Here is a 12,136-nt window from a genome sequence, read left to right on the forward strand (position 1 = left end):
AGAAGCATGGTTGTATGTGTATGCCTGTGCACATTTTTATGTGTGTATGTGTGTGTGTGTGCGTGTGTGTGTGTGTGTGTGTGTGTGTGTGTGTGAGAGAAACAGAGAGAGAGAGAGAAAATGTAGCCCATTTAGACTAAAGAGACAAATCTGCCATGTACCTCACTGTCGCCAAGTACGACCACTCCTCTTTACAGATGGCTGGACCCGAGGCAACAATGGGGCCACTCAATTTATGACTGTTCCTTTCCTGCTCCCCCCCCCCGCCCCCCCAGTAGCTCTTCTCAGTTTCTCCTCCACCATATATCCCCCGCTCCACCCCTCCTCATCTGTCATTCCACCCAGACCTTTTTCTCCTGGTTTGAAATATTTTCCTTCCCTCATCTATCTATTGTAACAGCACCTCTCTCTTCCCCTCATCTCGTCATCTGTCTATTGTAAGGGCACCTCTCTGTCTCTGTCATCTATCTGTTGTAAGGATGCCTCTCTCTCTCTCTCTCTCTCTCTCTCTCTCTCTCTCTCTCTCTCTCTCTCTCTCTCTCTCTCTCTCTCTCTCTCTCTCTCTCTCTCTCTCTCTCTCTCTCTCTCTCTCTCTCTCTCTCCTCTCACCACCAGACTTCCTGGTGGAGCGGGACAACAACAAGTGCGTGTGCGAAACGCCCTGCAATACAACACGCTATAACAAGGAGCTGTCCATGGTCAAGATTCCCAGCAAGGCCTCTGCCAAATACCTGGCCAAGAAGTTCAACAAGACAGAGCAGTACATTGCGTGAGTGTCGCGCCCATCACTAATCGGTTTCATTTTGCTTGTGAACAGTTCAGCTTCACAACTGACGTTAGCCAAGTCTTTCCCTGTTGGCTAGATATTTTGGAAACCCAGCAATGATAACAATAACACTGCTCTGTCTGATACACTCGTACAAGCACTACTATATCAGTTTCACTGTTCAGTGGGAAATGGTGCAAACTGAAATAACATGAAGTTAGTAGTTGCCCTATGGTTCATAACTGAGCAGGAAAGAGGGTGACTGACAAATTAGATATGGCAACAGATGGGCCCTAGTAATAGAAGTACTGTAAAATGCAGTTACAAGAGAGATGTGGCTAATAAAATGGACAGAGGGTATAGGTACATGTTAAGGATTCGTAATAAAGGGGTGGATGAGTGTATAGCGTATTCCCTAGTCCCCTTTAGTCTGAACAAATATCCACTTCTTAGAATCAAAGCTACTAAGTCTGCTTTGTGTTTGTTTATGTGTGCATGTTTATGTGTGTGTGCGTGTGTGCGCGCATGTACGTGTGTGTGCACAACTACATGACTGTATGCACTTGCATATAAAACTTCCCAAAGGACATGACCCCCAGCAGTCTTGCTCCCCCGCCCTGGAAGCTGTTAACCGATGCGCTAAAGTTCCTCCAGGATGTATGAGTAGAGACGAATGCGAATGCAGAAGGCAATCTATTTGTGCTCCTGTCAACAGCAAGAGTGAACCAGACCAGCCCGAATGAAGCTTTCATATATTTATCCAACCGAAGTTCAAAAAGTCTACCAGACCTCATTTGGTCTTAGAGTAGCACTAGCTTTTGAAGGGGAAAGAATCTGAACGTAGCATTTAGTAGCTTTACAGCAGTCAAAGCGGTTTCAAGAGGTTGAGCAAATCCAGATCGGATGTGAGCATCTCTTATTTCATTGGCTCATATGCAAATTTGAAGCAAATCCAAAAGTGGGAGACTATTGTTCATGTGGTCAGATCAAGTGGAGGTGCCTCCCTAAGACCTGATGCACTAACAATACTAACAATCCAGTCTATACATTATTATCACACAAGCCATTATCCAGTTAGTTATCCAGTCAGTGTTTGTGTACTATTTTGTGCACCACTGTCTTTCATTAACCCCATCGCAAACATAGTTATAGACTGCAATAAGTACATCATTGTCTAGATGTCTTTGTCAGACTGCTATTGCTGTTCATTTTTAATTTTGGCCTCCCACACTACAGGCTTATGTGTAAGCTAACCCATGCCCTTCTTCATGGAGGATACAAGACATCTTGAACCAGTGTTTCATGTTATCCTTGAAAGATAACAGAAAACACAACCTCAACAAGAACCCCAACAAAAAAATTGTTTTATGTTTAATCGTATTGCCAAGTGTACAAAGAATGCACTTTGCAAATAGCAAACTGTAGCAAAAAAAAGACTTACAGTGCTTGAGAAAAGCATGTGATATTTGACATTTCCACCACACACCTTGAATTTGATGGTGCCTTATTTAAACAAAGTTAACAAGTTGGTTAATGGAAGATTTCTACTTAATTAAATCGCATTCCAATTACATAAGAATGAAGCACCACACTCCATATGCGTCTGTATGCTTTTGTCTACAGTAAAAGCCAAAGGACCAAGAAAAAAAACTTCTCGCCCTTCAGGTTGTAAAATAATTTCCATCTGTACACATCAGTGTCTACAGTGGGGTCAAGGGTTCACTGTTCACTGTTTTCTAATCGGTCACTAAGGCAGAACTATGGCGAGCCTGTGGCTTGGGCCAAGATGTTTTGCTAGATTCAACTTTCTGCTCAAGCTGGTGCAGGTTCTGGAAAGCAATGCTCTGTTATTGGCTGAGTTTTCTTGGGTGATGCCTATTGACAGCACACAAAACGTGGTGATTGAGGTAACACTATTATAAAACAAATGGATGAAACCTGCTTGATCTCAATGTTTGTCGGCCTTTGGACAGGGATAATATCTTGGTTTTGGACATCTTCTTTGAGGCTTTGAACTATGAGACTATTGAACAGAAAAAGGCCTATGAGCTGGCTGGATTACTGGGTAAGTAATTTGTTCCCATTTCTGATAATATTGCATGTAACTTCACACTTATAGATAATGTATGATAAAATAGGAAACCAGCATTTGTGGTCATAAGGGCAGTATGTGTTGTTCCTCCTCCAGGTGATATTGGTGGTCAAATGGGTCTTTTCATTGGAGCTAGTATTCTGACTATTTTGGAACTCTTTGACTATCTTTATGAGGTAAGAACGTCCATTTATACTGCCATCTAGAAACATTGCAGCTAATGCCAATTAGAGCTCAGAGGTCTTTAGAGATTTAGCTTGGGTCATATACAGTAGCACACCATTTGAACAATCTAGCATGCTAATGTTACTAGTATGCTGTTGGTGCATTTATTTTATGTTGCCTGAAGACACAATCACATGGATTCTGTCTTGAGTTGTGCATGGTGAGTAGATGGTATAGTTAATGCATTTGGCTTGAGGGAAGACTTCCAATGGCTTACATCATTGGTCACTGGTGCCTCCCATAATTAACTATGATTGTTCTGAATGGCTACTCTCAAGCATATGTTCCTTCCTCTGGAAGCACCTTGAAAGGCAACATGAAGTTATTGGTTACACAGTCACAATGGAGATAAATTATGTATTTCCAAAGGCCTAATAACAATGTAAATTGTCCATACTTTGGCGATTATTTAATGTCTCATATATAAACAAGATAAAATGACCTTTTGATTGCAGGAAGTGGGCTATTTTGATCGTATAAATAATGGGTTCCTTTGAATGCATTATAACGAGATGAAGAGTCGATTCCATAGCCAATGCTATGATGCTAATAGATAGTTCAAACAACATTCAAATCAAACAGAAAAGATGAAGCAACGCTGACTTTACATGCAGTATTATTTGTATTAAGCTAAGCTGTTGGCCTTTTACCTTAGTGGTCCCCACACCTCCTCTCTCTCTCTCTCTCTCTCTCTCTCTCTCACACACATGCACACAGAGGCACACACACACTCATGTAGTCATTAGCAACTTATTCGGCCCACAGTCTGGTAAGGCATAACAGGATATTGTTTTCCTGGCCAATGTAAAAGATGATTGATTAGGCCTCATTTCTCATAAAGCCAAGCTGCACACATATTTCAGAGGCTGTCAGCCTGTCCCCAAACACACTCAGGCCCAAGCGTTAAAAGCCTTCCACTGCTGTCAACAATAATCAGGGTATGACACGGTGGATGATGGGGCAGGGGTACATCTGAGGTAATAAAGTAAAAATAGCTGGTGAGCCATTTTTTGTTTGCTGTGATAGGACGGACATGGGGAATCTTAGCAGCAGTGTGATTGATAACGGGTCTTCCATCCCCATTGTGGTACAATCGCAGAAACATGGCTGACTCGTCACAATGCTCCACGCTGCACCTAGCTCATGACAGAGTGCAGCTCGCAAAAGCATACATAAGCAAAATAATCCTTGAGCGAGCATTACTGTTGTTCTTCAGGGTCATCCCGTTTAAGATGCATTCAGATTGTAACATTATATGTCACACATTTATCATTAAAAAAGTTTTATGGAGAAAAGGTGAAGGGATCTTGTTGGGTGTTTTTAGACTGCACACTAATTTCCCTGCCTAGGTTGTGTTGTTTAAATGTACTCCATCATTGGTTTACGACTTCTAAATGAAGTTCACACTTTGTTGTTATGTGAACCCAGTGTCACCAAGCTCCATATGCTGACCAAGCAAAGGCACCAGGATGCATACAAATAAGGCAGTACCGTTCTACCATTCTACGTGCCAGGCCTGGCACATCTTTGAGACATGAATAAACATGGCTTTGCAGGAAGTGCTGTTTGCTCTGAATAAGAGGAGCAAATTGCCTGGGGTTTTTTTGATAGTGTCAGTGAATTCGCTGACTTGCAGTGGAGATCCCTAAAACATCTGGATGGCTTTCGTACTCCCTTTTGTACTATGGTTTGTTTATGAGCCATGATGGCGTTTTTCCCATAAAATTAGTTTTAAAAGGTATACATAACTATGTAAAGAGCTACTCGTTGTCAAGATCCACTCACCACACACTTTGTTCAAAACACCTGGTAGGTGCAGTTAGAATCTACATTCCATCTGTTCACATTCGCGTTAGCTATCCTCCCGCCTTTTATCATTAGCCGGCTTCTGATCACGTGACCATTGTGACTATTTTTGGGTTGCAGCAAATCGTCAGTAGTGACTCTGACACATGTGAAAGTACCCCCCCCCCCGTGTGCTCTCTGTTCTCTTCCGCAGGTGATCAAGTACAAACTGTGCCGCCGCATGAAGTCGAGCCACAAGCGGAGCAACAGTAACGACCGCGGCACCGTGCTGAGCCTGGACGACGTGAAGCGCCACGTCAGTTGCTCTCAGATCAGCAGCCGCGCTGACGGGAATGCTGAGGCATAAAACTAATATTAAAATGAAGGGGGGGGGGGGGGGGGGGGTAGAATGGATGGGAGTGATTGAGAGAGGAGTAGAAAGAGATTAGGTGGTGGGAGGGGGAGCTGGGTGCCTACCAGAAGGTCATCATATTTAGTATTTTAGTGTAATTCAGCACACATGATTCACATTTATTTTGTATTACAATGAAATATTATTTTAGCTATGATTGTTATTTTTAACATTGATCATGTCCTGCTTTTAGTTGTGGTTGTTTTGGTTTAATTTCTTTGTGTGTGCTTGTTTTTCTGATTCATTTCTCCTGTGCAGAAACATAGCACAAATAACTCGAAATGTCCAATACAGTTTAGGCAAAAATCTTAGTCTGCAGTAGAGTTTAAAAAAAAACAGTTTTGATGGAAAAAAAATTTTTATTACTTTTTCACAACAAATCTGCCCACTGACAAAAGAAAATGTTTGTGCACTGAATGATTTGTATTATTATTACAGAAAGCAAACATCAATGCTGCATCTTAAATGTAATGATGTTTTGTAAAACAATGTTTTGATCTTGGACAACGTTAAAAATAAACTAAAACATAGTCAACAAAAATGGAAACAAAAACTGCTTAAGAAAAAACAAAAGAAGTGTAATTTGGATTGCAACATGAAATTAAATTTAATTAAATTAGTTATAATAGTAAAAATGTATAAAAATTACATTGAAATATTTTTTGGCTGAAACTGAAAAAGTAGATATATTTACTTTTGTGACACTTAAAAAAATGGGGAAAAACATAGAAACAAAAATTATCAAATAAAAACTTATAGACACAACTCTGGTGGCTGTGCACTCATATAGACACATGCGGTGTGTTTTTTTTGTTTTGTTCTTTTTCACCAACCACTTTATGACAATGCCCTGATGCACCGATCCAGACTAGATTAAGCCATTTTGTGGACCTTGGCTATGAAAAATGTGGAGTCCCTTTAAGATGAAAATTTTATATAAGCAATATAAAAACAATGCCCACACAATGAATAGGGCAATGAAATAGTATCCCTACATTCATTTCTGATGAACATGTATAAGCAGGCAAACGAATGCTGAAAACGGCAGTTGCTGTTTTCCGATGCTTTTTAGTTTGCATAAAATGGAGAAAGCGAAACTCACCAATGATGTTCCTGAATCAATTTCCTGTGACGTCATCTATGATTTCAGTATCTATGTAATTGATCTATGAAAGTAGATTTGACTTACTAAGTCAAACTCAATGGACATCATTAATTACACTTTGCTAGCTTATCTTCTGAAATGCTAAATGAAAAATAAAATGTAATGGCCCCTTGGGCCCCCCTGCAGCATATATAGCCTATATGATTATTCCGACCATTACCAATTCCACCTTTTCTCTCCTGATGCAGATTCCGATTCCTAAACATAAACTCATGCTACCAAGTACTGAAACAGTTCTTTTTCCTTCTTCTTTAGCTCAGTGAATAGAAGTGATTGGGATCAATCTGTAAAATGTGTGAAAGAGCATAAGGCTGTAATTACATGCCAATTATGATCTCTAGTATAAAAATACATGAGATAAGAAATAAATTAAGTGTAAAACAAAAAATTGTTATACTTAAGTAAGCTACTGAGTAATGCAAAAGCAAAACAAAAGAACAGTAATGATTTATTAATTTAATAGTAATTTAATTATATAGCTCTGGAAGGTTTGTACAATTGTTCCAATTTATATCAGCCATGACTAAGACATATGGATACCAATTTTGTTTAATAATTTTTATATCTGTGTTGTAGTGTCAGATATTGGATCCATGCATCACTAAACTAGAGACCATAGCTTGATCTATTGACACGCACAACTTGTGTTAATTACTCTCCAACTCTGGTTCTGTTGGCTGGTTATGGTGTATCTGAATATTTGGCCCAGCAGTGACAATGACAGATGATAAAACCGTATAGACACTCACTGTCACGCCGGTGCAATGTCAGTGACACTGCTGTGTTGAGAAAGCTCCATCACCCCAAATATCCCATCAGCAGTAGTGCAGATAGAGGGTAGATAAACATGGTAACAGATGTAGACCACATGCGTAGCAAGAACCTTTCCATCTAAATTGTGCACATATATGTGTACCCAATAAAGTGGTCAGTGAGTGTAAGTGCAGAGTAGGTGTTTCTAATAAAGTTGGCAGTGCATATATATATGTATGGATGTGGGGAAGAGAGTGTAAGAGAGAATGTGTGGGTAAGGATGTAAATTGGGGTACCAGGAGAAAGAGTGTGAGGTGATGGGAGAGAGCTAGAAAGTGAACTGTTGAACTCTTAGATGTTTGACTTTTGAGTGGCTTATGATTTCACGGTCTAACTGAGGCTAGTTTGAGCTTTAATTGGAGCTGGAAGGGGCTGGAGTAGTCTGTAATTTTCTCCTCTTTTCTTCCTCCTTTCTCTTCTTCCTTTCTCTTCACTCCAACTTCATCCGTATCAATTGTTTTTATCCCCCCATCTCAACCACCCCCCATTTGCTTTGGTTAACATTTCCATTCTCCCCAAGTTTTAATACCTTTAAATTTGAACCACATTCTCGAACCATCTTCTTTGTTGTATCTTTCTTTTTTGTCTTTCTGCCCCACTCTGTCTTCTCCTCTCTGTCTTCAGGCTCCCTGTGAAAACCTTCGCACGCCCACTACATATCCTGCCAACATTCTACCTCACCATCCAGGGCAGGGGAACTTTGAGGACTTTACCTGCTGAGTCATTTAGAAGAGGAGCTGGTGGGGAGGGCAGGGGGGAGGTGGGCTCCGCTTGCGATGTACAACCAAAGTCGACGGCATCCGTGCGCAAACACCAGCCCGACCTGGAGGCCATGGAATTTGTTTTCATCTGGATGTTTTAATGTGGGGGAAACCACCATATCACTTGATGAACAGAACATCGGGAACCAAAACAATACCAGTATTGGGAAAAACAGCGAAATGTCACCTCAAGTTTAGTTTGACAAATACCATTCCACAACCATACATGAACTTTAAACATTTCATGAACAATAAAAGGAATTTGGAACACTGCCTCAAAAGAAAACTCCTTAAAGATGCTTTGGAAATGTGGAGACTTCTCACACTCCACCCCAAAATATGTTATGTAACACAACTTGAACTGACATCTAATCAAAAGGCATCTTGTGGGCAGAGCCCCATGCCTTTCTGTATATAGCAATGGCTCTACACTGTCTTAAAATGAGTGGCTTAACTAGATTGTTAGAATAATATAGTGCTTATTTCACTGTCCACGTAACAGCATTCGTGACTACTGGTGGACTGTGGTTCCTTCCAGTCTCAATGTGTCTCATTTAAAAATGTATCTTCCCAAACAATGCATATCATCAGGAAACATGAGGCTGGCTGTTAGGGGGGAAGGAAGCTGACCATACACACTTAGCAGTGTGGTTGTACCATCCAGGTCTCATCAGGTGACTGCATGCTTGTATTTGTCTTTGTATGCATGTTTTCTGTTTTTGTTTTTTTTTCATCTTTGTACTATTATTATTGTTTTATTTTTTAGTAATCAGTATTGCCAAGTTTGCCTCAATTATATACAGGTATCAGAGGAAATGTGGCCCCCTCTATCTCTGTGTGTGTGTGTGTGTGTGTGTGTGTGTGTGTGTGTGTGTGTGTGTGTGTGTGTGTGTGTGTGTATGAGTGAGAGAGAGAGAGAGAGAGAGAGAGAGAGAGAGATTGGGTGCCTTAACCCTACAAAGTATGTGCATGTGAGTGTGCACTGTATGTGTATGATTGGTTTTATCACTTGTATGCCGTATCTGAGCTCTCTGTTTCTCTCTCTCTCTCTCTCTCTCTCTCTCTCTCTCTCTCTCTCTCTCTCTCTCTCTCTCTCTCTCTCTCTCTGTGTGTGTGTGTCTGAGTGAGTGTGAGAGAGAGAGAGAGAGAGAGAGAGAGAGAGAGAATACATGAGTGTGTGCACATTACTCCTCTGCTAATTATTTTACTCAGTGTATGATCATTTGGGCTATCTGTGTGGTTTACAGCCTATCAATCAATTATCCATTTGAATTATGTGAGATGATTCTTTTCCATAAATGTTACTGTTGCAAATGTCATATCAAAGCACAAGACCACCAATATGTAAAAGGTGTAAAAGAAAGGCAGAATAATAGTCCTGCTGGGAGTACTATGATCATTATTATCAGAATCATTATTACTCTATTAATCTGACATTTTTGTTTTTCTACTACAAATGTATACATATTGCCTGATAGTCCGGTTACCATCTTTCCAGATAATAGGCTGTTCTATTTATCTATGAAGATATAATAAATATCATTGATAATTTTAGACAATTGCTCTTCATACTTGATGTCAAATGGGTTTTTTTATAGTGGGAGAGAGAAAGTTTGCAAGCATGCATGTCGGTGTGACAGAAACAGAGGGAGGTGGAACACAATGTGAGACAAGAACAAGATGGATGGACAGCTTATACAGTCAGGCACGAACACACTGGCAGCAGGTCGCTACATACGGCAGTCCACTGAGTCACTGGCAGTGTTGGCAGCACTGGCAGCAGGTCCAATTAGGTCTTAGGTTCAAGCCACTAAATGTAGCAGTGGCATGGCCTAAAAAACGTCTTTAGGACAGATTGGAAATGTTCTACAAGGTGGACCCATCAAGATGATATCATGCAACTGGCACTGACTGCATGTATACTTGAAGCCACTAGATTGAAATTGCAATCATGACATTTGAAGGCCAGAGGAGGAAAAATGTCAGTCCCCAAAGCAGGGCATAATCACATTATCTGGAGTCAGCCAGTGATTTGCAGTCACCATGCGGCGTGAGCCATGCCATCGGACATGGGTTAATCATGTAAAATAGTGGTGTTCGGAATGAGTGATGGCTTTGTTATTTCCGGCTGGCATTTTCTTCTGAATGCATGCTGTACTGAGCATGGCGCCAGTGGGCAACCAAGGGAGAGCTGCCAACAAGCGTGGCGGCCCGGCCCCCCAGGGCTCATGGCATCTTTGATGATCCTGCTCACTCACGGGGAACAGTGTTGCCTTTGGGACTAACCTTGGTTGCACTTTGAACGGACGTTCTACAGCATGATAGATGCCTTGTCTTCTTGTGTGTGTGACGTTAATTACATCTGTCACAGTGTTCCTGCCTTGATGTGTCAGTGTTTTGAGCCAGACTGCCTTTCAGCTCATCCTAGTCATCTGATTTCAATGGGCTTCTTAACCTGGACCATGTCTTAATTTTGGGTGACATGATGGTCTTGTCAGGAGCTGTGAGAAGCTATTGTTTTTTTGTGTTCTACACAAGATATAGAGACTGTTGGCCAGTGTGATAAAAGATTCATATTCAATGATGAAATGCAATGGACATTAAAATCTGATCACTTGATTTAACATCTTTAAGTAACTATAAGGGCCTGCATTATCATGGCTATGGAGGTAAGATATCACTGTGCCATAACGTTTTTTAAATATTATTGGCATAATTGCTTTATTGCTGTCGTCCCCTAGTCTGCAAAGTACTTTTAGAAACCACTGATGATGCAAATGTCTTCCATTTTGTTAACCAATTTTGATTATTATAACCCTAAAACCTTTTTAGGAATGCTTGGTGACCATTTTTCACAGTCCTTGGAAAAATAAAAATGTAATAGATTTTTTTTACCTTATTAACCTATTCAAGGACATCACCCTTTACTGTTCATAGATCAGTTTGATCTATTCTTTATTTCCCGTCAGCTTTTGAAGAGCAATTAGCACATCCTGAAGTTTATCATCGATAAGGCTTACAGGGCATTCCTTAGGGCACAACACAGCAATCCACTCATTAAGAGGATTAATACTTTTTTTTTTAAAGGAGCCAATCAAAGAGATTTCATTTGCATATATTTAGACAGTTCATAGGGAATTGGCAACACCTCTTTATTGCACCTCATGGGTTTGTCAACACCATGAATGATTTTAGACAGGAAGAAGAAATGAGTTTTGTGATGAGGCAATAAATGAAGCCAAGAATTGTTTGAAAAAATGAAGACTGACATTTTATTCTATTTATATTCTGTATATTACACCAAAGAATTTTTTCTCACAAGGCATCCTGGTATAATAAACCCTATTGAATCTCAACCCCAGGGATGGAATTCCCTAAAGTCAATACTCTACCTTGGCAGTAGGCATTTAGGAGGTTCTGCCCAAATTTGCAGTTAGAGTCTACATAATTTTTATCTCATGAAGAAGAATGCAAATTTTCAATTTACAAACACTAAAGTAGCTATTATTCTGCTAATGTGCAATTTTACAGAAGATGTGGAAATGGTCCTTTTTGGACTTTGAAAGAACTAGAAACCTTGAGCGACATCAGGTTTGAAAATACATACTTTATCTGGTTCTAACACCCTTTTTGCATTTTTTTAACCTTAACCTTAGCAAAGCTATTTTATTAAGATTTATACAAACATGACTTCAACTCATTTACTCATAATGAACTACTTGAGAGCCAGTAAACTCATTTTGAAGATTTTGATATTTTGATATTGAAATATCATTGTCAGTGCTGGTGTCCTGACCATGTATTGTGCTTGCTGTTAACTGTTATATTGGCTTTGAGCAAGTTAGGCTCATTGTGTAATATTCTAAATGTCATATTTAAGAAATGATATCTGTCCATTCTTTTACTGTATGCTCCCTGAAACCTAGAAGATAGTCTACCAGGATCTGTGAGTAACACTTTAAAATATCTTAGAAATTTGTTCATTAGCTGTAAATAATAAGCATGTCTAGCAATATGGTTTCCATTGATGCTGTAATCCCAGTAAGAATAATTCAGAGGCTCAAACTGGAGAGCTGCCATATAAAGGTGTCATTCAGAGGAAGAAGAGCAAGAGAAG

The 12,136-nt window shown here is 40.0% G+C and overlaps 1 protein-coding gene across 3 annotated transcripts in view; it reads left to right on the forward strand.

Moving 5' to 3' along the window:
• asic1b (acid-sensing (proton-gated) ion channel 1b) overlaps positions 1-8,909 on the forward strand; it is a 157,389-nt gene extending 148,480 nt beyond the window's left edge. For all 3 annotated transcript variants that reach the window (XM_035520621.1, XM_035520619.1, XM_035520620.1), the window contains 5 exons: positions 616-769; positions 2,740-2,831; positions 2,955-3,034; positions 5,083-5,184; positions 7,883-8,909. In XM_035520621.1, the coding sequence (XP_035376514.1) occupies positions 616-769; positions 2,740-2,831; positions 2,955-3,034; positions 5,083-5,184; positions 7,883-7,978 (524 nt within the window). In that variant the 3' untranslated portion in view covers positions 7,979-8,909. The remainder of the gene's footprint in view (positions 1-615; positions 770-2,739; positions 2,832-2,954; positions 3,035-5,082; positions 5,185-7,882) is intronic.
• The last annotated feature ends 3,227 nt before the right edge of the window (positions 8,910-12,136 follow it).

This window comes from Electrophorus electricus, chromosome 20 (genome assembly GCF_013358815.1).
Source record: "Electrophorus electricus isolate fEleEle1 chromosome 20, fEleEle1.pri, whole genome shotgun sequence".
Lineage (NCBI taxonomy): Eukaryota > Metazoa > Chordata > Actinopteri > Gymnotiformes > Gymnotidae > Electrophorus > Electrophorus electricus.